The following is a 23,997-nucleotide window of genomic DNA, read 5'->3' as shown; positions in this document are numbered from 1 at the left end:
AGGAGACTGAATTGAAATAAAAAAAAAAACAAAAAAAAACCTTTTCATTTGGAACGTTTCAGGAAATGACAATGTTAGTAGTTACTGTAGTTGTGTGTTGCTCCTTACCATTAACCAGAGAAAATCAATGTCACTATGTCCTAATCTCAACACCTTATGTGTTATTAACAAGATGCCATGCTTTGCTGTTTGAGCTAACACAGAATCTTGTAGCATTACTTGGCTGCAAATCCCTGGATGAACTTGCGTGAGAAAGATAATCCATGTTTTGCCTGGGGATTTCCTGATGTTTGCCAATTCCAAGGAAACAGAAGTGCTCAGGAATCCAGGCTCTTTTAACCTGCTTTGGAAAACAGGCTTTCCTTATCTAGAAGTGAGACGGCTGAACAGATGAGTAAAAAGTCTCACTTCTGCAGCTGTGCACAGCATTTCTATACAGAACTCCTTCATCCCCTCTTTCCTGGCTTCTAGTCTCATTGCCCTGGCAAGCAGTGGGAACTGCTCTCACAAACTCACTCTTCCTGGATACCTATGGCTGCCAGCTGCCTCACAGAGCTGGCCTCCCACACAACCACTTTATTAACGGCACTCCCTCGGTGCTACAGAGGGCCCAAGTGGCCACAGCCATCTCTTTGAACGGGGCTGCATATGTCTGCCTGGCTTTGTATACGTGTATATATATACACACACACCAAAAAAAAAAAAAAAAGACGGTGCTGTTACATGCATGTTTTCTTATAGAGAAATAAGTAAACCCCATGCACACGTTAAGCTGTCATAAGCATTCCTGTGGCAGAGCAGAGAACTAGACGGAAGCAATAATGAGGTTAATCAGAAGAAGCGTGAGAGGTTAGCCTGAGCCTGTAGCTAATACTCCACGAACTGCTGTATGAACAATGCTGCCAACATGGCGAGAAGATGGAAAATCAGGGGAAATCAGAAGCAACGGTGTCCAAAACAAGTCTAAGGCAAGGATCTTAATTTAGAATTCCAATACCTGTGTAACTGTCCCTCTCTTCAGACTCACAGTACCACAGTTGTCAGAAGGGACCTCTGGAGCTCATCTAGTCCAACCCTCTGCTAAAGCAGGCTCCCTACAGTAGGTCACACAGGAAAGCACTCACGTGGGTTTTGGATATCTCCAGAGAAGGAGCCTCCAAGCACATCTCTGGGCAGCCTGTTCCAGTGCCCTGTCACCAGCACAATAAGCAACTTCTTTCTCATGTCTGTATGGCACTTCCTGTGCCCCAGTCTGTGCTCATTGTCCCTTGTCCCCTTGCTGCACACCCCTAAACAGAGCCTGGCTCCATCCACCTGATAACCACCCTCCAGGTATTCCTCAGCGTTATTAAGACTCACCCATAACAAAGAGGTAATCCAAAGCACAAGCTTCCCAAGCACCGCATTCTTCCTGAAGCCTTCATCCCCTTACCCACTGGCTCCGTTCCTCTCGGTTTTGCCCCCTCCCCAGCCAACCCCAGTCGCAGCTGGGAGGATGCTGAGGCTCTCTGCCCCCTCCAGCTCCATATCAAGAAGAACGAGACGCTCTCCCGGCAGCGTTAGGCTCAGCAGAGCTCCACCAGATCCCCGGTGCAGCGGCCTCCCAGCCCCCACTGCTTCTCACCCAGCACTGACCGAGTCTTTGGGCGGCTGCTAGAAGTGAAAAAAGTTTACAGACGGATAGAGCTCCTTGTTGTGTGCTGCTTCTCCCCTCTAGAAAGAACTTGGCAGTGCCGGGAAGAACAGACTCCCTTCCCAGCGCCGAGGACAGAATCCCGACGGCTCAGTGAGCCCCACCGCCCGCAGCTGCACGGGAAAGAGCGCTGCCGACGGACCGCCACGCGTTCCGACACCAAGCCCGGCGCCCTCGGCAGTCACACCAACACCCAGTACTCCCCCAACCCGCGGCCGCCATCTCCCCGCTGCCGTCCCTCCCGACCCCCACGGCGCTGCCCCTGACTCACCGCTGCCGCCCGCCCGGCGGTCGCTGTGCGAGTGGCCGAGCGCCGCCGGCCCCGCACCGCCGCTGACTCGCGCACTGCTCCCCGACTCCCTGAAGCTCGGCGGTGCCGGAGCTACCGCGCATGCGTCACGGGACTCCCCGTCCCGGGCACAGGGGGGCGGGGCGTGCCCAGGAGAACCCCGCCCACAGGGCTTGGCGCGAAGAGGAACGGCTGCCGGGCGGCTGGCGCCTGTGCGCGGATCTGGCTTCGTCTGCTGTGTGTCTCCCGCCTGGCAAAGGCGTTTCACGGGCTGGAACCCTAAAATCCTCGTGTTCCACCCTGAAAATGAATCACAGAATCATAGAACGGTTTGGGTGGGAAGGGACCTTTAAGAACATCTAGTTCCAGCCCCCTGCTATAGGCAGGGACACTTCTCACTAGACCAGGTTGCTCAAGGCCCCATCCAGCCTGGCTTTGAATGCTTCCAGGGAAGGATCCAAGAAGGATGAAGGAGGATGGTTCTGTTTCTGGCCTCACACCCAAAGCTAGGATCATGGTGGTGGTGTTTGGTAGTGCCTTCATTTTCACCTCAGTGATTTACAGTGATGGGTATGCAGAAAGAGGATAAAGCTGCTCAGAATATTCATGTTGGATTAATGCCTGCCGTCTGACTGGAACCGCACTGCTATCAGAGCAGAGGCGTGGTTATCAGTGCTTTAGAAACAACTTGCAAAAATGGCAGCTGGGCTGGCCGGGAGGGAGGCTGGGGTCAGAAGTCAATGTTCCCCTGAATGGCTCTTGAGACGGGACATTGAGATCACCAGGATTTAAACAGAAGGGCTTTCACAGAATCATAGAACTCTTAGAGTTGGAAGGGACCTCTGAAGGCCATCCGGTCCGAGTCCCCTGCAATGAACAGGGATGCCACAGCTAGGTCAGGTTGCCCAGGGCCTGATCCAACCTTACCTTAAAGTCTCAAGGGATAGGGCATCAACCACATCACTAGGCAACCTGTTCCAGTGCCTCACCACTCCCACTGTAGAAGATTTTTTCCTTATCTCTAACCTAAATCTACCCTCTTGAGCTTGAAACCATTTTCCCTTGTTCTGTCACCACAGACCCTACTAAAGAGTCTCTTCCTTCTTTCCTGTAGCTCCCCTTTAGATAGCAAAAGGCCACGACCAGGTCACTTCAGAGTCTTCTCTTCTCCAGGCTGAACAGCCCCAGCTCTCCCAGCCTGTCCTCATAGGAGAGGTGTTCCATTTCTTGGGGCCATTTTTGTGGCCCTTCTCTGTATGCACTCCAACAGGTCTAAGGACTTTGAACTTCTTAGAAATTCAAATTCTCTGATACCATCAGATGCAAAACACCTTGGGTATTTGATAGTTAGCAAAGACCCTGACAACAAATGGCCATTGGTGGATCCTATATGTTTCACACCTAGCTGAGTCTGTCAGGTCTGTCAGACCTGAACCTTTAGAACTCTCAGCCATTAACAATCCACCCTCCTCCAAACCAAGAGCAATTGCAACAGTGAGACCAACTGTATTGTTGCATATGTTGTCAATGCTTGTGCTATGAGGATGTTGATAATGAATTGTGCTATAAAGAAGAAATTCAGAGCAAACTATGTTTAGAACAAAAGATGCATTTTAAATTGTGCAACTGTAATTTATTTTGCCATTTATTTGTTTTCCATTTCAAGTTTACCTTCTGGTGTAAATCATCAGAAGCTCTGTTTTGAGTTATAGATGCATAATTCACTAACGTAATGATTTATTTATTTTCAGAAATGAAATTGTGTGGTGTAATTCATAAGGATACCAATTAGGTTCAAATAACAGCAATAAAAGACAATTCATGACTCAGCTGCAACTTTAAAAATATTCTACTAAATAAATGATGAGAAAGGTACAAATTTTAGAAACTGTGTCCATCTTAGAATATTCTTCTGAATGACAAATGGCCTCAACTTTGTAGGAAAACAACACCAACTAAAATTTCCATGGTGTGAACAAAAAGTAGTGGCAAATTCCTAGATTGCCTGAGTGTAAGATGCCTTCCTCAGGATGCTTGCATCTGATCTTTTGCATTTTCTTGTAGGCAGCTGGGATCAAAAGGTGTCCAAAAGGGCTGGGTTTCTCTTACGATCTGCCACAGCCTAGCAGGCACAGACTGCTTTAATATCTGGAGCTCACACGTGTGTGGACGACTCACAAAACTTTGATTTGACTCCTAATCCCAGTGCTGCTAAGGTTGGCGCATCTTCACTCTAGGGCTCAACATTTTCTTCAGTGTCTTGACACCTAATTCTGATGCTTTGATCTGTGATGACGAAATCCTCTGTAGGAATTTCCCCTTCTCTATTATTCTCATTAGCAAAGATATCAGTTTGATTTCTTCCAAATAGCTTGGTGCAAATGGTAGATAAAACAGCAGACTCCCCAGGAAGTAGCTCTTTCACAGGAAAAATAAGACACATGAAATCTGATCCACAAACTCGAGCACAGTGAAAGGGTCAGCTTTAACAATTGTTAAGTTCATATTGAAGGAATGAAGGAATCTCTCAGCCAGGTGCAACTCCATGGATGCCTGGAATTCATCACTTACCCTGCAGTTTGATTGGATAATGGAGACAGGGCAAATCATGGTAGGCTAGCTTTCAAACAGTCAAACATTTTCATCTACCTTTCTTTGGAAGGCAGGTAATTTTTCTGTAGTAATTTATAAATACTTGCCACAGATTGTTTGAATATGTAGTACTAGACCATACAATTTTAATTTAATAGCAATTGATTCAGAAATAACTAGAAAAGTCTATAGATAAAAAATTCCTTATGAGGACTAAGAGACAATATTTAACTTAGTAAGTACTTTCTTTCTTGATTCTAGATGCATTGCATAGTTTATTTGTGAAGGCTCAAAGCCAGAATCTCCCGAGGGCAATGGAAAACTTAAAACAGACTCTTTGATCAGAGTACAAGAAATGTCACAGATTGGAAGAGAAGAAATTCTCATTGAGTCCCGAGTAGAACACATTGCGGAACCTTAGAGTTGTGTAGACTTTTTCTTCAGAAATCATTCATTTTTGAAGGATATTGTGTAATAATGAGCTGGGAGAGGTATCTCAGTTCCAAGGTGGAATTTGCAGACAGAAAGAGATGGTAGTGGAGGTAGTAGATCTACTGTTTAGGTACCTTAGTAGGATTTCAAAACAAATTCAAATCTCTGCTCATCTACTTTTTATATATGTGGTGGATAAAAAGTTGAGTCCCATTTCTTGGAAATGTTCCTCCTTATATGAACAGTTAGGTACTCACTGGAATAGCAGCAGACACCCGTTTGCTGACCGAAATCCTTGACTCCCTGTTAAGCTAAGTGACACTCAGTTTTCATGAAAAATGTTTAAACCTGTTGTAGAATAGAAGTCCTTTTAACATTTTATATCACATCTACTGTCATCTCTAGGAGTAAACAGTCATCTGTTTTTCTGAAGACTGTTACAGACAAATATGCAATGAATGGTCAGTCCTTCAGGAATTCTGTTCCTGTATCCTGAAGAAAAGAGGTATTAAAATGAGAACAACATTTCTGGGATGAAAGAATTACCACATATTCTCCAGCCCGAGAGCAGGACAAATAGTGAGTAAAACAAGGATTCTACCTTGGTAAGATCTAAAATCTCGATTAAAAACTCATGGCTTGAAAAAATAGAAGGAAGCAGAGTTGTGGGTTGCACAATAACCGTGGCACTGTTCTGTTTTCTTGAAAGAAATATTCATCAATATTATAGTATTTTATAGTGTTTACCCTAATTTTGGGAACAGCATGCACATATAGAGACTTCTTTTTTTTTTAAGTATATAGGATAAGACAAGGAAAGACGTTTTTAAATACAGGACTTGAAACAAGCAAAGGGCAAGAAATAAAGTATCATTTACTACCCACTCACATGTGATGTTTACCATGCTGTACATCATGCAACTAAATTGTACCTTGCTCTAAAGCATGGATGTCCAATCTCTTGGCTTGCCTGGTTGGACGCACGTACATTAGAGCATTTCCCTGTATGTCACTCTTTCACATAAACTTAACTTGTTTCTTAATAGTACCTTTGTCATTAAACAACGCAAACAATGGTAAACAAAGGAGGTTTCTAAAATGCTAAGTCAGACACATATCCAATGTCCTCGTTAATCAACATTTTCTGCCCTATGACTTTTCTTTGTCTCCTGATAAATGGTAAATGCCACACATGCTGTTGTTCTGTGCTGAAAAGGCTATTTTGATACAAGAAAACACCACAGTCTGTCCCTCCTCCTTTTTATCCCTGGGACTTGTTTTACCATCTAAATTTTGAAGCTTCCAATGGCACCAATATCTGCTTTGGGGAATTATGCAGTGTTTTCCAGCGTATTCAGCTGCTTCTCCCTTCCAGTCGTTCTGCCCAGAGCAGCACTCCTTTCAGCCATATGTGGCTGGGCTAGCCTTACTTCTGAGCTCATTAAAGTTGCCTCTTCATCAGCCAGAGGAGTGGATCTGGCAGTACTGATGAGTAATGTTCCCAGGGAGCCAAGTGTGTTGCCTTGCAATGATCCCTAACCCTGCTGGATGTCTCTGCTCATAACTGTTTCCCCACAGAAGCACTGAGGTGCAAAATCTTCACATCAGCCAAACTTCACTAGGAAATACCCTGCTGCATCATGTGAATTTGCATCACATTCATTACATGCACACTTGGGCTATTTCCAAGTGTGTTTAGGTATTGATTTGTAATACATTAACTCAAGTCAAATATTTAACATTTTTTTATAATCCTTTATTATTGCAACACAATGACACTGGAATGTTTCGTGTTCTGAATGACTGATCGCTCACATCTAAATGGCTTGTCCTTTCAGAGATTAATTTATGATTTGCTGCACTCTCTTCCCAAACACTGACAGGATTTTATGTGTCTTCTGATTGTCTTGTGAATTGTTCACAAAGAACCATTTTGCATCTGCGAAGGCAATAACCTGAATCACTGCAGACTGCACAAGAGTGCTGTTGATGAAAGACAAATATTATAAAGTAATTGCAAGTTTTATAACCTGCACTAAGGATAGCAGACTGCGTGTGAGACCTATACTATTGTTTTGTTGTGTCCATTTGAGTTTGATTTGTGGCCTCCACGTGATTTATGAACATGGCACACTTTTTTTTTGTTGTTGTTTCTGATTCTGAGCTTTTTATCTCTCTTAATTTCTTCTGTGGTGCTGACACAAATGCAAACAGAAAGAAAAACTAAGAAAAGGAAATGTATAAAAACAGAGCGCATTAGTTCTGCAGTTCTTCCTTATGGGAAAGTTACTGCAGAACCCCAGTGTTGCAGGACAGGAATCTTCAGGTTATTTAAGACAGCGGTAAATCTTGAAGCTGAAAATGATATGCCCAACATAATAAGCGATTTTCTGCTCAGGTCTTCTGAGTGATTTTGTTTCTCACTGGAATAGAATATGAGAATATCCAAGCTAACATCCCGGCAGAAAAACAATTAGCTTGGGGAAGAATCCCACTCTTAAATGAGAGCCTAAGATCTTTTAGGAAAATTCCAGTTCCCGTTATGTCTGTGGAAATTAAGTGATTTTAAATTCAGGCAGCTATTACTCTGCCATATGAGTTTGGAATGTATTTCTGCACGGTTAAGAGGACAGGAAGAGTAGGAAATAGATGAATGACTTTTCACTTTACAGCACCACAAAAAGCTTTTAAAAGTCCATCTGATATAAAAAATAAATAAGCATCTATGTATATCAGGGCTGTTCTAGCAATCTCAGCATCCCTGTAACATCCCAGGCAACTCAGATTTCTTTTCTGTGGTTTGCAGTGTCTTCCAAAACACTTCAACAAAATGGCATCCTTGCAATATATTCTTTTCTCCTAGAGTCTGTTATGCTATTTGTAATACATATTCCATAGGCACATTTAGTGACAAGATAAGCATACAAAAAGAGCAAGTATCCCAGAATAAGGTCCTCATAAATTCAAATGACTGGAAATTGGCTTTATTTTGCACTTTGTTACTTCTTGCTGTTAGAATTCCACCAATAATGTCTTACAAGATGCAACGCCATGTGCCTTCTGATGGTTAGCCAGTCTAAGGAAGACTATATTTATTCTTCACAGTCCTCCAGAGCACCATCCTCTATTGTGCTATAATTCTGCTAAAGAACAGGACTTGTTGGAAGACTCCACTTCTTTTCTGGGCAGAAGAACGGGCCTTTCGGTCCTGATAAGTTTTTGATTGAAGGTGTTGCTGTTCAGGGGGACTTTGGTAGAACGGAGACCAATACAGTTTTGAAAGAGTTGAACAAAGTCCTGGCCCTGAGAAGAAGTAACAGAACATGCTAACGGCCAACCTCTTGCAAAACATCTTGGCAGAAAAGAACCCAGGAGTCCCGTTGAACATCAAGCTGATCCCGAACCAGGCAAATCCTTGTGGCAAAAGAGACCAACAGCATCCTGAGCTGCATTAGGCAGACTAGATAGTTGAGGGAAGTGATCCTTCCCTTCAGCTCAACGCTGGTGAGACACATGTTGAGTGCTGGGTCCAGCTCTGTTCTCCCCACCACAAGGGACACATGAGCTGACTGGACTGTCTAGTGAAGAGCCACTAAGATGACTGAGGAACTGAAGCCTCTGTCATTTGGGGAGAGGCTGAGAGGGCTGCAATAGTGCAGCTTGGAGAAGGGAATGCTCAGAGAAGTCTTACCCAATGTATAAATATCTGATGAGGTATTTATTCTGCAGAAGACAAAGCTGGGCTCTGAGCATCATGCTCTTAGCAGCAACTTGGGCCAGAGGATCTCCAGAGCTGCCTTGATTTCTCAGCTTGTCTGTGAGTCTGTTTCTAGATCAGTGCCTTGCAAATGAGAGTTTTGCAGCTGTTAGGATTATGGCAGTGCATCTGAAAATAGGTCTGAGACAGGTCTTGTGTTTGTACCCAAACCGTACAGATTATGAGCAACTAAGTGTATGTAGAAGAGACCTAGCTGCAAAGCAAGTGTGTAGGCATAAGGATTAAGGAGCCAGAACAGTGGGTGGCAGCAGGGCAGGGGCCTGCCCCAGAAGCTCCGTTGCTCCTCTCCCAGTGACAGCAAGCAGAACTGGACCAGAGTCAGTGAGAGATTTGCCATGGACCTGGCAGCCCCAGGCCAGGGCTGTGTTAGCTCCATGGCAAAGGTGGGGCCCTGGGTACCCTGGCAGGCCGGAGTATAGCATGGCCAGGACTGAGCCCTGGGGTCTCCCTCAGCCTTTCTTCTAGTCTGGGGCAGAGGCCACTGCTGAGGCTTCCTGGCTGTGTCCCTTGTCACACCATGGTTTTCCTACCAGCAGATCCTGGCCTGTAGAACCACCAGCTCAGAGCTGGTGCCCTCTCCCTGGGCAGGATCTACTGGGCCCTGGGCACTCCGGTCCCAGACATCTGAAGTTGTGTCCATGCTGGTTAAATTAGTAATTGTTTTACAGCATCTACGACTAATCTAACTGAGTGGTTAGAAAGGAACACTGAAAGAAATTTTAATGTCAGAAAACATGTGACTGGTACTGTTGGTAAAGAAATCAAGCAAAGGCCCCCCAGTGAAGTGCTAACTCCTGCTATAAATGAGTACACATGTGATTAAGAGGCTTTCAGTTCACTGCACCCAAACCTGCATGAAATCACGTTTCAGCTTCTGTATCAGCATCAGCAATGTAATCATTCGCTTTGGCTTTGGGGCTTTTCCTTCTTAGTATTATAAACAGCTAGTGAGTTACATGTATTCATTCACAGGTTATTCTGAAATGCTTAGCTACTGTTTCTGGATATCTGAGGATATCTGGAGAACGGCACAGGACAATTCCTGTTTGGGTAAGGCTACCTTGCCTTGCTGCTACATAGCTAACAGTCATATTAGCAAATCATTGATTTGTGCTCAGGAGCAGAAGCGAAAGCAGATTTAATATTAAAGGCTTGTTGTTTTTGTTTTGTTTTGTTTTGTGTGTGTGTAACTCTTCATCACACGGCATTGATTTGCTAGTATCCATCCCTGAGAACGATCTTTTTTTGTATATCATGATCCTACTGGAGATGTAGCCAATGGAGGGAGCTATAAGAAATACTGAAAAGCATTCCACTGTTTGCATCTCCATGACTGACAGGACAGTAGGAGAGTAGTGAGGCTACTCTGCATAAAAAAAAGTTGCTTTTCACATAGATAGCTTGATCTTTTGGCAGCATAAATGCCAAACAAATGTTGCTTTCTTTTTCTTGATGGTTCACACTGAAAATAATTATTATTCCAATGTCTTTTTTTAATAGCTTTTTTTTTTTCTTATTTCTGATTCTTTTCACCTATCATCTCCTACTTATGGCAAGAGGCGTAGTTCTATTGCTTGGGAGAGTCTAGAGGATCCTTGTTTGCTTTACCTTCTTTGCCTTTGGTGTACTGAAGTCTCTTGGCTGCAAGAATCTCTCCATTTAAATCTTACTCGCACTCTGCCTTATTAAATGGAATTCTGAACCAGATCTGATTGGTGAAACTAAATTCTCAGGGTCTTGTCTGTGAAGAGCTTTTGTACCAAATACATGCTGCAGAAGGAGGGTGTCAGGTATCTCTGGAAGGCAACCTCGTCAATCTTGAATGTCATTACATCTTTCAGTGAGGTGGCAAGAGAAGTGTGGGGAGAAAAGTGGCCCTGGAGGTACATGCTAGAGCCATGTGATATTGCATGTCTTTAATTAGCTGTTGTCATTACGATGCTGATGAATTAGATAGCCACTCCGTTTTATCAACAGCTCCTGTGTGTGTTGTACTCTGTAGTCGAGGCTTTCTGCTTTGGGGAGCCTCCTGCCCAGAAACAGACTTGGTGAACTTAGATGATTTTCATCTGCAGACTTCCAAACAGACAGCTGGGCTTTCCTAGCCCGTTACTGTGAAATGCAGTATCCTTGGTGCAAATCCGGTGGTTTAATGGAGCACTTTTCTGTTGCAGTGCCAAGGGAAACAAATTTTCATGAACATTCACAGTCAGTTTTGTGAAAGAACATTTTATTTTGCATCCCAGCCCTCTGGTAGTATATATTGCTGTCAACTGTTACATTTCACTTGGGAAGTTGCCCTTTCAAACTGAGGGCTAGCAAAACATCAGACTTCTCCAACAAAGAGGGAAGCAGTGCCATGCACTTAAAACATCTTAGAAAAAGGATTTGATCCTAAGTATTTGGAAAACAAAACCAAAAACCCACAGCATTTTTACTACATAAAGGAAAAAATTCACCCATTATATATTGCTGTACAATCAGATACTGTATCTGCATTTGGAAGCTAAGGAAACAAGAAGTGTCTTTCTTCCTATTACTTGTGATTTTACCAAATCACTATAGAGAATCACTGAGTCATAGAATGATAGAATCGCTCAGGTTGGAAAAGACCTTAAAGATCATCGAGTCCAACCACAGCCTGACCATACTGCCCGAACTCGAACAACCCTCTGCTAAATGGTGTCCCTGAGCACCACATCCAAACGGTTTGTGAACACGTCCAGGGATGCTGACTCAACCACCTCCCTGGGGAGCCTATTCCAGTGCTTAACACCATTTATGCAAAGAAATGTTTCCTGATATCCAACCCTGGCACAACTTGAGGCCATCTCCCCTCGTCCCGTCACCTGTCCAAATGAAGATCGTATCTGATGCTATACTTCTAGAATTTTATAAGAAGCCTCAATCAAGAGAAGTAAACAGACATTCGAAAGACAACATAAAACATACTGGAATTCATCGGAGAACTATCTTCATAACTTCATACCACAGCTGCAGTTGCCTAATGGTTTCCGTTTCAGTCACACAAATCACGACTTTTGAAAAATCACTTAAAGGTTGCGACTGATATCAATTTAATATTCATATGTCTCAGGGAAAAAAAAGGTGTGTGTGTTACGGGGGACTTCTGAAGTTACTGTAATGTAAGACATGAAAAATGTTTCCACTGTTCATCCTAGATTCACTTTGTGCCACGCAACGAATATAAACAAACTGATCCGTTTATTCTAAGCTGCCTTTAGCCTTTACACGAACAGGTACCAACACAGAAAACAGGCACCATCACAGGATCCCAGGACCCAGCCCAGGGCATGTCATGCTCTGTGAGGTGACACTCCTTGCTGTGATGTCACAGTTGTGGCTTTCACCCCTGTGGCAGCGGTGGGGGCGGTGGCTCAGTCCACTTGTGGGACGCGCAGGAAGCGAACCCAGAGAGAGCGTTGTGTCTGTCTGGAGGCATCCTGTTGTGATGGAGCGGCTGAGAGCCCTTCGAGGTGAGGTCCCTCCACCTCTCTGGACACCGTGGTGCTGCCCGAGCACGTGTGTGCCTCCAATGCCTGTTTAGGACGTGCCAGCAGCACTGTCCTTGCTCTGCTGAGTGCAGCCGCCCACTGTGCTTTCCCCAGTACCCCAGCCAGGGGAAGGCTCTCTCCCCTCTCCCCACTGGCCGCACGCGTGCCAGCTCAGCCCACCCCGCGCTGTGGGGCTGGAGGAGCGTTCCTCCCAGAGCTGGCTGCATGCTCGGCCCTGGCTCCAAGCAACACCGGCGGCAGCTGCTCTGCTCTTTCCTTCCAGGTCTCTTTGCCTGTGTGGGCTGCATGCCCAGATGTACACGTCGCGGGGAGAGAGGCAGGGTGGAAAGCCCTGTCCCCACCTGTGCCGTGACTTTACTGCTGCAGCGCCTGCAAGACCAGGAGGTGAGCTGGGGACGTCCAAGCATCGCTCCTTGCCCTGGTTCTTGTCCCGTGGCTGCCAGGCCCCGGCAGCACATCGGCATAGCGATGGGCGGCAGCGGGCGGCTCCCCGGGAACAAGGGCAAAGCAAAACGTGACCTATCCCTGTCCCCAGGGTGACCGAGAGCAGGCGTACTGCGAGCTGGAGCACGTCCTGGGGGAAGAGGACAGCCGCCCGCCGTGCGGAGTGGTGAACCGGCTGCTGGCTGAGGTGTCCCAGGACCTGACAGCAGCCCAGGTGAGGGCTCACTCCCGAAGGCAAAGGGAGCTGCCTGCCCGTGCTGCTGTTCTGCTGGCAGACGGCGCTGGCTCAGCCCTTCCAAGGGAAGGCTCGGGCAGCCTCCTGTGCCGTGTGTCACCAGTGCCTCTTTTTCAGGGCGTGACGGACAGCGTGAGGACGGCTGCCAGCAATGTCCTGGTGGCTCTGGCCCGGACTCACTTCTCCATGGTGATGGCCGAGCTCCAGGGCCACCTGAAGGCCACACGGGAGATGTGCAAGGAGTTTGTGCTCGTCACCCTGAGCAAACTCTTCAGCATCTATGGTAGAGTGCCCTCAGCCTCCTGACATCTATAACAACTAGGGAGAGGGGTCTCTCCCCTTGCGCATGATCTGCATAGAGCTGGGGGGTGCAGGGCTCTGCAGCCTCTCCTCCCTCCCTGCTGAGGCTCTGACCGTGCCCTTCTCCTTCCTCTCTGCAGCTCCGCAGTGCATCTCTTTTGTGTGGCTGACGCTGGCCGGCCTGTGCAGTGTGGTGGGCCGGGTGAGGAGTGGCCGGACCCTGCGCACTGCTTGTGCTGGTGAGTGCCGGCCCCAAGGCAGGGGGGCTGGGGACAGCCCTTGCACCTCACCCTGCTGCAGACTCTTGCAGGCTCCCTTTTCTCTTCTTTTGTTTTGTTGCGTTGTTGTTTTCTATAATTAATTACTTGTTTGTTTGTTTGTTTGTTTGTTTGTTTTCAGTTGTGAAACAATGGATGGATGGCGTCAAGATTCACTTGTCCTCTGGAAAGCACAGCCCCTGGCCTGCCACAGAGAAAGAACAGATGTATGAGAATCTTCATGAGCTCTTCTTCTTTGTGGTCAGCAACTGGCAGGACTGCAAGGAGGAAGAGGTGAGCACTGCTGCATTCCCAGCCTGGGATGGCAGCTGGGGCATCCATGTTGGCAGCTCTGTCTGTGCCCAGCAGGCTGAGAGCAGAGGGGTGTCGAGAGGGTGTGGGCTGGCTCTGCAAAGGGCCCCAAACTGGCTCTGTGCTTGGGGCTGGATCTCCCTGCCAGGGAGCAGTCACAAGTCACAGCACTGTGGCAGGGAGAGCCGGGGATGAGGGTATGGGGAAAACCTGCCTGCCCAGGGAGAGCGAGCCCATGTCCTGCTGGGCACAGGGGTGTGGGGAAGGGGAAGGGAAAAAGAAAGCCCTCTCTGTAGCAAGGGCAGACCTTCAGTCTTTGATGCTGGGCCTCTGCCATCCCTCTCCAGGACAGACAGGCCGTTCTCGGGGCTGTGACTGCCATGATGACTGTCCTCCTGCAAGAGGAGCTGCCCCGAGAGCACGTCTGGGAGCGGCTCCTCTGGCTCGTGCACCCGTGTCAGGAGATGCAAGACACCTGCAGGGTGGCCAAGGTAAGATGTTGCACAGGGCTCGGTGTGGACGTGGGGCCCGTGCAAGTGCCACAGGGGGTCAGGGGGCTGCAGGGAGGAGGTGGGCAGTCCTTGGAGAAAGAAGGAACAGGTGCTCAAGGGAAGTCTGAGGCTTGCTGAGCTCTTCAGTCCAGGAAGGAACAATGTGGACAGGAGCCAGGAGGAAGCCAAGAGTCACTGGTGCCCATCTCCTGGGGATGGGAGGCTTCACCACCACCATGGGGGCTCCTGAATCTGATGGGGGAGAAGAGGGCTGCGGGCGGGAAATGCCTGCAAATGATGCCCAAGCCCCAAGGCTCAGCTAAGAGCAGAGAGCCTCTCTTGGTGCTGCTGGGGGGGACGGACAAACAAGAACGCTTGTGTGGGAGCTTCTCCCAGCAGACAAACCACTGGGAAACAGTTCCTCTGCTCTGCTCCCAAGCGGCTAGATGTGGCTTCAGCCCTTTCTTCCTCTGCTGGTCTCTTGCAGAGCCTTCATATGTTCCTGGAGGCCTTACCGGGAGTTCAGTCTGTCATCCCTAAGGACAAGTTTCTGGCCGTCACCAGTGCCGTGTTCTACCAGGTAAGGGGAGCCTATCCTGGTGTGCACAGCAGTTTCCCTCTGGGCTAAGCCTCAGGAGGACTGCAAAGCTCTGAGCCTCTGATGGCTGCTCAGCCTTAGCTCCTGCATGCCTGTGGGGCAGGCTTAGTTTTGTCTGTGTGTCCTCTTCCTGAGAGTGTCAAGGGAGACAGGAGCTGGCAGCACAGTGTCTTTTCCATCCTCAATGCTCATGTGATTTTCCCAAACGGACTTTGTTCCCACAGCTCTTTGATGACGCCAAGCAGCACAGCGAGGCTGACAGAGCAGAGCTGACCCGCTGCATCCTGCTGCAGGGTAAGGAGAGGAGCTCTGGCGATGCTTGCCGGTGCTCTGGCCAATACATCTCTCTGTAACCTCACAAATGGGCACGAGTTGCTCACTAACACAGCATGGCATTTCCTTCCTGCAGCCCGAATCTGCCCAGAGGAAACGGTCCTGTTTCTGCAGTCGCAGCTGGGCGATGAGTGGGAGGCTGGATGCGTGGCAGCCCTGGGTCTGCTCGGCGCTCTGGCTCGCTCTGATGGTCAGTACCACGGGTCGGGACTTCCAGGGATCCCTTTTGCCATCTGAGTTGTGCCTCCACGCATGCTTCTGTGCATCTCTTGCAGAGCCTGCGATGACAGAGAAGCTGCCGCAGATTACAGAGGCTGTGCAGCGTGTGTGCAGTGACCCCAGGACCCGGGTGAGCTGTTTGGGGAAAGGAAAGCACTGTCAGGGTGGTGATGCTGCTGCCCTGCCAGGCAGGGCCTGGGGTGACCAGGGATGTGCTGGGGCATCGACCACATGGTCACGATGGCTCCTGTCAGGAGAGCAGGCAGAGTGGAGCGGTCGGGTCCCTGTGCTGTGCATGGAAAGTGCACAGCCTGGTGCTAAGGCCTGGCCCTCACCTCTTCTCCTCTGCTTTTGTCATCTCTGCTCATGCCCAAAGGGCACCTGAGGAGCAGGTGGCTTCCCTTGGCCTTCTGAGCAGGAAAATCACACCCACAATTGACCCCTGGCAGGTGAGGAGGGCCGTGCTGCACTTCATTGAGGATCTGCTCAGCGCCAACCTCTGGAGCTGCTCAGCCTGGGATGTGGTGGGGCACATCTTCATGGAGTTCAGCCGCACCACGGGAAGAAGGGTGAGGACAGTGGGCAGCATCTTCCTTTCGAAGACCTGTGCAGCTCATAGGCTGGGAAAGAAGCACCGGTGGGGCCACACCTGAGCCTCCTGAGAGGCTCCTGAGAACTGAGAGTAACCAGTGTTTCAACACCACTGTTGTGCAGGCAGCCGGAGACCTTTCTACCCAGGAAGCCCAGGAAGAGGGAGCCCTCCAAGAGCTGTGTATGGACATCCTGGGGTCACTGGATGTCTCTGCGAGAGGGATCTCCAAAGTAAGTCACACTCTGCCCTGCTGCCACTCCTTGCCTTTGCACCACGTGTTCCTCGTCCCCTTCCAACACCTCAGGTCTGTCCTCCAGCGTGCTCTGAAGGAAATTCAGAGTCCTCTTTATCTCTGAGCGGAGGCAGGAATGCTGACATGCTCAACTGCCTCGTTCCCTACAGCTCCTGTGGCCAAGGCTGCTGCTGTACGTGGTGCCAGCCCAGTACACCGGCATGCTGATCCCGGTCTCCCGCTGCGTCCAAGCCCTGGCCAAGAGAGGGGAGCTGACGGTGCGGGACATGGAAGATCTGGATCCCCACTTCCTCAGCTCCATGTTTCAAGGTAGGAGCAGAAGCTCCCCCGTGAGCTCTGCTGACCCATGTTAGCACCCAGAAGGGAGAGCAGAGGTGCACGTGGCAGGGCACAGAGCGTCTTGGAGTCTTACTCAGCACTTCTTTCTCCTCGCAGGCCCACTGCTGACTCCCCAGACACTGCTGGCACGTCTGCTGGTAAGTAGATGCTCCTGAGGCCGGTGCCACAAGCCCCGAGGAGGAAGCAGCATGGCCGAGCGTGCCAGCACCTGCCTCACTCCTGGGGATGCCGTTCTCTTCCTAGCTTGCAATGTCATGGGCCAAGCTGCTGGCTGCTCCTTGCCCATCAGGGCAGAGCCAAGCTGCTTTCCTCCTGGGGGAAGCCGCTTCTCTTGCAGCAGAAGTGACCCTGTTTCTCCTTGCTCTCGCACAGGTGGTGGCAGGGAGCCCTTCCGCAGGCAGCGAACTCCAAGCCGCTGCCTTGCTGCTCCTGCAAAACCTCCACAGCAAGATCCACAGAGCTGTGGGGGCCAAGTGGGCTGCTGAGATCCCCCTGCTGCTGCAGCGTCTTGAAGGTAAAATGCTGGTGGGGAGGGAGTGGGCGAGTGCCCAAGCCAAGCCAGGTTTGGTGCAGCTCTTCTTTTGTGGCTTGATTCCAAGCAACGCTCTTTTGCTTCTTGTTGCTGTGCAGGGAAAGATGAGAGCTTCCCGAACTCTGAAGACTGGGAGCACCGTCTGCTAAAGGTACAGCACTGTGGAGAGACATGGTGCAGAGAAATGCTTGCCTGCCTGCCACAAGGAGCCCCGCTCCCATACGAGCCACCACGGGACAGGAGCAGCCTCTCAAAAGCTGCTGTGGAGCAGCTGCTCGCCTTTGCAGCGCTGCCTCTTCCTCTTTGTCCCAAGCCCAAGGGGGGTCTTAGGAGAGGAGCAGTAGGTGGCTTTAATGGAGGGAATGCTGGGGGGAGCTGGGAGAGGGGCTGTTCTTCCAGGCACCTCTCCCCAGAAGGCTGCAGTGACTTGGGAACGCGGGAAGAGGCAAAGGGCAAGGGAACATTGGCTTCTCCTGTTCTCCAACAGTTCCTGAGGGCATCGCTGGACGTCGTGGAGGACGAGGCCTGGACCAAGGCCCTGAGCTGCGAGCTGAGCCGGCGGCTGAGCAGCTCTGCCAGCAGCTCTGCAGAAAAGGTGAGTTCCCCGCGGCTCTAATCAGCAGTGCCCAACTGGGGCTGGGGCTGAGGCTGGTGCTCTGCCCACACGGGCTGCTCACGCTGCTTCCACGGCCTGTGCCCTCACAGGGCGGTTCCCTGCAAACTGCCTGGGGCTGGCTACAGCTCTGCTCCACAGCTGCTCTCAGCGACCCCCAGGGAGTGTGGGTCCTTCCCATCTAGCCCTCTCCCGTAAGGTCAGGCTGCTGCCACATCCCAGCTTACTCCTTCCCTTCCCACGCAGACCTTCCTGTACAAGGCTCTGGGGACCGTTCTGGGAGCTTGTAAGGAAGTCCTCCATGTCCAGGAGAAGCTGCTGCAGCACCTGGAGGAATCCAATGCAGAGGAGCCATCTGAGGCCCAGGTGAGCTCTCCTCTCCTCCAACTCTGTGAGCATCCCCGCTCTGTCCCTGGGGCAGAGGGCTTCTCAGAGGGCCGTGCCAGTAGGTTCAGGCCTGCGCCAACTGCCCCTCGTTCTTTTGTGCAGGGAATGATCTCTCTTGTCAGCCATGCTGCTGACAGCAACTTCCACACAGTCCTGGACACACTCACCATGTTTGCGTCCAGGCTGTGCAAAGGCCGGAATGGGAGGATTTCCAGGCGCAAGAAGGTAAAGTGCTACGGGTTCCCATCTTGGCATTCTTCTGCCTTATTTTCACAGCAGCTCCTGCCCTGGGAGCCCAGGTGCACCGCAGGGCACTGGGGGCTGCTGAGCGAGTGTCTCAAGGCATTTCTCCTCACACAGACGGAGCTGGACAGCGCGAGAGCTCAGGCTACACGCAGCGCTCTCATCCTCGCCCATGGCAGCTTGGCACTGCGAGCCTCCAAGGAGCAGCTGCTCGCCCGCCTGGAGGGAGACATTGTGGGCAACATCCTGCTGCTGTACAGCTGCAGCTGCCAGGTGAGAGCTTGAAGTCTGCCAGGGTGTCAGAGCACCCAGCTGCAGCCCTTCCATGTGGGGGGATGCTGAGATGGGCCTTCTCTTTCCAAAGGTCCCTTGGGGAACGGTTTGTGCCCAGATGAAGATCCAAGACCCTCCCTTAGCGTTGCCCCATGTGTCCCCTTGACAGCCCCTGGCCCTTCCCACAGTTCCAAGAATGTTCTTCTCTCTTGGCCTCAGGACTTGCAGAACAAGCTCGCGCTGGTGCAGAGCATCACTGATTTCAGCTCTGCTGTCCATGCCGTGGGTGGCTCCGCCTTCTTTAACCCCTCCTTGAAGAGCAAGCTGCTGGAGATCCTGATGGTGAGTGCCTAGAGCCAGGGCTCTCTGTAGAGGAGTTCCGGGCTGTGCCACGAGGCTCCCATCCCTGGAGCCATGCAGGTCTCCCTCAGCCACAGGCCTCCAGCTGGTGGGGACCTTGGGTGCTGGCAGGCAGCAGCAGGCAGCGGGCTAGGTCCACCAGCTGTGGAGCTGCTGCATCCTGCAGTGCTTGCATGGGAAATGTGGGAACGGATGGGGCTGGTGTGTGGCAGTTGTTTCTGTCTGTGGGCCAGGCAGAAGAGCTCTCTTGTGGCCCTTGCCCACTTTGACAATGTTGCTCTGGTACTTGCAGGACTTGCTGAAGAAGTATTACTTGGGCACCCCTGTCTCCCCAGTGCCCCTCAAGGTGATTCTGGCCCTGGAGCAGTTGAGGTAAGGGTGGGAGCCTCTAGGCTTGCAAGGCAGATGGTGGTCCCCCTTTAGGGTAGCTTCCGAAGCTTCAGACATTGTCTGAACCAGTCTGGAGAGCAGTGGTAAAGGCCCTTTCTGCTTTCTCTTCCTTTTGTTCCTCCCGTCAGCAAGCTGAAGCCCTCTTTAGGAAGCAAGGATGCACGTGAAATGTTGGCTCTGTGCTGCAAGAACATTGTGTCACACCCTTCAGCAGAGATGATGCTGAAGATCAAGAAGTCACGGCAAGCAGCACAGTACCTGCAGGTAACCTGCCGTAACTTTCCCGGCCACCTCTGCGTCAGAGCCCTACCTCAGCACACACGGCCTATGCTCCAGCAGCAGCCGTGATGCCACACCTCAATCCCCTCTCCTGCTTTCAGCTTCTGCAGGCATCGTTGAAAGCTCTGGGCCGGCTCATGGTGGTCCTGCTTGAGACAGAGACCACCCGGGGATTCTTCCAGAACATAGTCCAGGTGAGTACGTGTGGGGCAAGGGAGGAAGCATGGTGCCCGTTGATAGCAGGGACAGAGAGCTGGGGACTGAGAGTGTGATCGAAGGGGGAGAAATCTCCTGCTAACAGGCCAGCTCACTGCGAGCTGAGAAATGGGCAGAGAAATGGGCTCTGCAGGGGGAAAGGCAGGAGCCAGCCCCTGGCAGGGCACAGCCGAGGAAAAGCTCCTGGGTTAGGAGGCAGCAGTATCTGCAGAAAATGGGAGCAGCAGTGTCAGCGCACAGTGAGGCGGGGGTCCACGTGGAGCCACAGGGCAGGACCTGAGGGAAACTGTTGGGAAAAGAGGGACAGGGAGAGGGATGGCACGAAGGGAAAAATGTCCATGGTGAGACATGCTCTGCTTCAGGTCCTGCAGAGATCACTGACCTCAAACAACATGTGGGAGCGTAACAGGGCCCTGCAGACCTGCTCCCAGCTGCTGGCTGCTTGTGAAGAGCTTCCGGTGAGTAAAGAGCCCCACTGCATGCCCCCTGCTCCCTCCCCAGTGCCCCTGAGCTGGAAGGCGAGCTCTGCCCAGCTGTGCATGCTGGCATGGGGAAGGCACGGGCAGGAGAAGCTGGGGAGAGCTGGGGCTGCCTACAGCTTTGTTCCTGCCTCTCATCCCTGCAGAGAGGAGATGCCTGTGAGTCCTTTGGCTCCTTGGTGGGATTGCTGGCTCCGCTGACATGTGACCCCGTGCCCACATCCCGCCAGTTGGCCGCCACCTGCCTGAGCTCCCTTCTGCAAATGCAAGGTGAGTAGAGCGGGATGCACCAGCCCTGTGCTCTCCTCCGCAGCGCTACCAGAGCCCCACGGGCTGGGCCCTGTGTACAGGAGGGAGATGCACTGTGCACAGCTCTCTTCTTGTCCCCACCCTGTCCTCAGTCTCTCCCCCATGGAAAGCAGTTCTGTTTCCAAAAGCATGACTTCCCTTTTCTCTCGTGCTCTTTCCAGCCAAGGCGGCCAACAGAGTCATCGAGTCAGGAGACACTGGGAGCCTGTGTGAGGGGCTGAATGACTGCAGCTCCATCACTCAGCTCCAGACCTCATCCAAACTGGCAAGGGTAAGTGGACCCAAAAAGGGGTGGTGGCATCTCAGTGCATAGGCTTCTGCACGACCCTAGGCTGTCCCCAGCCTTTCATACCATTTCCAAAATGAGCTGTCACCCTGAGACCTCTTTTCTCAGCAAGTAGCAGGAGGCTCTGAGCTACGTCTGCCCTTCAGGCCCCCCATGCAAGGAGCTGATTCCATGGTGTGTCTGTGTGTGTGTGTGACTGTGGCTGCTAGGTAGGCTTTGCATGTAAGCAGAAACCATGAGTGGAGCAGCTGAGAGAAGGCTCAACCGCCTTCCGTATAAACAGCAGGGTAGGAGAGCAGGAGCGTTGTGATGGCCCCTGAGTGACCGGCAAGCTGCTGAACTAAGAACGCCCTCAAGACTGCTTTCTGTTCTGAAGAGCTGCCGCAGAGCAGTGATGAGATCTCTCCTGCTTCTCTTTTCTCTGCAGATGGTGTGCAGCAACTTCCCCCTGGAACGCACCGTTGACTTCCTGATGGCCATCAAGGAGACCTTGCGGAAAGGCAAAGGAATGCGCGTGCGTGCAGCTGGGAAGTGGATGATCACCTTTCTGCAGATGTACGGGAAGGACATCTGTCGGGACGTAAGAGACTTTCTTCCACCTCTCTTGGACTTTCGCTGGCTGTTGCACTACGCCTTGTGCCATTTGCCTCCTGTGCTAAAGAAGCACAGCCGGAGGGCAGAGCCAGGGCTTGGACAGGGTGGCTGGCGTGCAATTTAGGCTCAGGCCTTGGCAGCATGTCAAGGGAGCAGGCACTGCTCATGTGCTGAATGTCCATCGTTAGGCCCTGCAGAGTCCAGGATGCAGCAAGTCATTCTTTCTGCCCTTCTTCTTTCAGGTGCTACCAATCCTCCACATCCTGCGCAGCTGCACATCATCCGCGCAGCACAGCACGTTCATGCCCTTCCTGTGCCAGGCGGTGGTCATCCTCATCTGCTGCCACAAAGAGGTCATGATTGACAACTTCTCCCGGCTGCTTGGGCCCACAGACAGGTATCGGCACTCCTGCCTTTGCTGTTGGTGCAGCCCCAGTTGTAGCTTGCCTCTGTCAGAGGAAGTAAGGAGGAATGCTTCCCGGGAGGAAACACAGCAATTTCCTAGTCACAACTTGTGATTCTCCTTTTTCTAGCGAGATGTGGAGGAGAATAAGAGAGTTTTGTCTACAACGGTGGAGCCGATAGAAGAGCGAAGTGAAAAGAGAAAAGGAAGAGAAGAGAAAGATAACGAGAACGAGAAAGAGAAAAAGAGAAAAGAGAAAGGGAAGATGAGCTTAAAAATTGTATTATTTATTAAAAATACATAAATAAATTAATTAATAAATAAATAGTACTCTTTTTTTTTTTTTTTAACCAAGTCTTCATTTTAATAGCTGCTGTCTCTTCTCCATACCAGTTACAGAATCACAGAGTCACCAAATGTCAGGGATTGGAAGAAACCTCAAAAGCTCATCTAATCTAATCCCCCTGCTGGGAACACCTAGGTTAGGTCACACAGGAATGCGTCCAGGCAGGTTTGGAATGTCTCCAGAGAGGGAGACCCCACCACCTCTCTGGCAGCCCGTTCCAGTATTCTGTGACCATTCTCACCATGAAGAAGCTTTTTTCTAGCATTCACGTGGAACCTCTTCTGTTCCAGCTTGTCCCCGTTGCCCTTATCCTGTCACTGGATGTCACTGAGAAAAGCCTGGCTCCACCCTCCTGACAGACATCCTTGACATATTTAGAAGCGTTCAGTAGGTCACCTCTCAGTCTCCTCCAAGCCAAAGCTCCCTCACACTTTCCTCGTAAGGGAAATGCTCTGGTCCCTTCCTCATCTTTGTGGCTCTGTGCTGGACTCTCTCAAGCAGTTCCCTGTCCTTCTTGAACAGAGGGGCCCACAACTGGACACAATACTCCAGATGCGGTCTCACCAGGGCACAGCAGAGAAGCAGGAGAACCTCTTTGGACCTACTAACCATGCCCCTTCTAGTAGGCCCCAGGGTGCCATTGGCCTTCTTGGCCACAAGGGCACAGCGCTGGCTCATGGTCACCCTGCTGTCCACCAGGACCCACGGGTCCCTTTCCCCTACGCTGCTCTCCAACAGGTCCGCCCCCAACCTATACTGGTACCTGGCATTGCTCTTGCCTAGACACAAGCCTCTAGCTTGCCCTTGGTGCATTTCATTCCATTTTCCCCCCACCCAACTCAACACCCACCCAAGCCAGGGAAGTAAAATAGTCAATCAGAAAAGGACTTCGAGCAGTGAATGTGAAGAATAGAAGGGTGAAATATTCTTTGCAGGCGCCTACCCAGTGGGTCCTGGCTGCAGCATGTTGTAACGCACGGCAGACCTGTCACCATTACAATTCATTGATTTCCTGAGATGTGTGAGTCGAGCTTGCCATCCTCCAGGTTTGACACATAATGGCTTGATTCCTCAGTGGTGTTAGACCTAGACTTCTGTGCTAAGTTTGCTGTCCAATTCCTTCAGACAGTCCCAGGGTATTTCTCATATTCATTGAAGACATCAGAACTAAATCTTGAAGCGACTGAGAAAAAACAAGGCCAAACAATGTGAAAGGCTGAATTTCAGGCTGTGAGCTACTAAGACAGCTGGTCTCCTGTGGACTGGTGGAGCTTGCAGATCAGAAGACAAAGCACACAGTGCTATGAGGTTGCATGGCCTGAGGATCACACGTCGTATTTCTTCCTGAGAAAACCTGTTCACATGCTTACTGCTACATCCTGCCTAAGCCAGGCCTCAGCTTTGTAGTCAAAACAATGGTAGTAATAAAAGGCTAAGATAAGGAATAAACTAAGAACTGAAGTGCAGGTATTTATCTTGAGACCTGAGGGAGACCAGATACTGCATGAAATGCCCTGAGGTCTTCGCTGCTGGGAACAGTGGTTTCAAGTGGAAGTTGTTCAGCTATGAGAGTAATAGGCAGGATTTTAAAAGC

General features: G+C 50.5%; 2 protein-coding genes across 2 annotated transcripts in view; one reads left to right on the top strand and one right to left on the bottom strand.

Annotated features, from left to right (window-relative positions):
• PRRG1 (proline rich and Gla domain 1) overlaps positions 1-2,099 on the bottom strand; it is a 29,552-nt gene extending 27,453 nt beyond the window's left edge. The window contains exon 1 of the mRNA XM_052674301.1: positions 1,965-2,099. Coding sequence (XP_052530261.1) covers positions 1,965-2,086 — 122 coding nt within the window. The 5' untranslated portion in view covers positions 2,087-2,099. The remainder of the gene's footprint in view (positions 1-1,964) is intronic.
• A 9,931-nt stretch (positions 2,100-12,030) lies between these two features.
• Positions 12,031-22,648, top strand: LOC128076525 (maestro heat-like repeat-containing protein family member 2B). Its single transcript, XM_052674305.1, has 31 exons — positions 12,031-12,281; positions 12,583-12,704; positions 12,856-12,978; positions 13,117-13,282; positions 13,440-13,538; positions 13,699-13,850; positions 14,216-14,359; positions 14,847-14,939; positions 15,182-15,251; positions 15,367-15,480; positions 15,566-15,639; positions 15,959-16,078; positions 16,224-16,331; positions 16,504-16,663; positions 16,790-16,830; positions 17,066-17,207; positions 17,324-17,376; positions 17,713-17,820; positions 18,085-18,204; positions 18,328-18,450; positions 18,586-18,741; positions 18,961-19,083; positions 19,394-19,473; positions 19,620-19,755; positions 19,872-19,964; positions 20,349-20,444; positions 20,612-20,735; positions 20,936-21,045; positions 21,488-21,640; positions 21,897-22,051; positions 22,188-22,648. Exons 1-31 carry the CDS (start codon positions 12,104-12,106, stop codon positions 22,237-22,239), a joined length of 3,588 nt encoding a protein of 1,195 aa, XP_052530265.1. The 5' UTR covers positions 12,031-12,103; the 3' UTR covers positions 22,240-22,648.
• The last annotated feature ends 1,349 nt before the right edge of the window (positions 22,649-23,997 follow it).

Source organism: Tympanuchus pallidicinctus, unplaced genomic scaffold (assembly GCF_026119805.1).
Source record: "Tympanuchus pallidicinctus isolate F22 unplaced genomic scaffold, pur_lepc_1.0 scaffold14, whole genome shotgun sequence".
Taxonomy (NCBI): domain Eukaryota; kingdom Metazoa; phylum Chordata; class Aves; order Galliformes; family Phasianidae; genus Tympanuchus; species Tympanuchus pallidicinctus.
The sequence above is the reverse complement of the archived record's forward strand: the minus strand, read 5'-3'. Positions and strand labels throughout refer to the sequence as shown.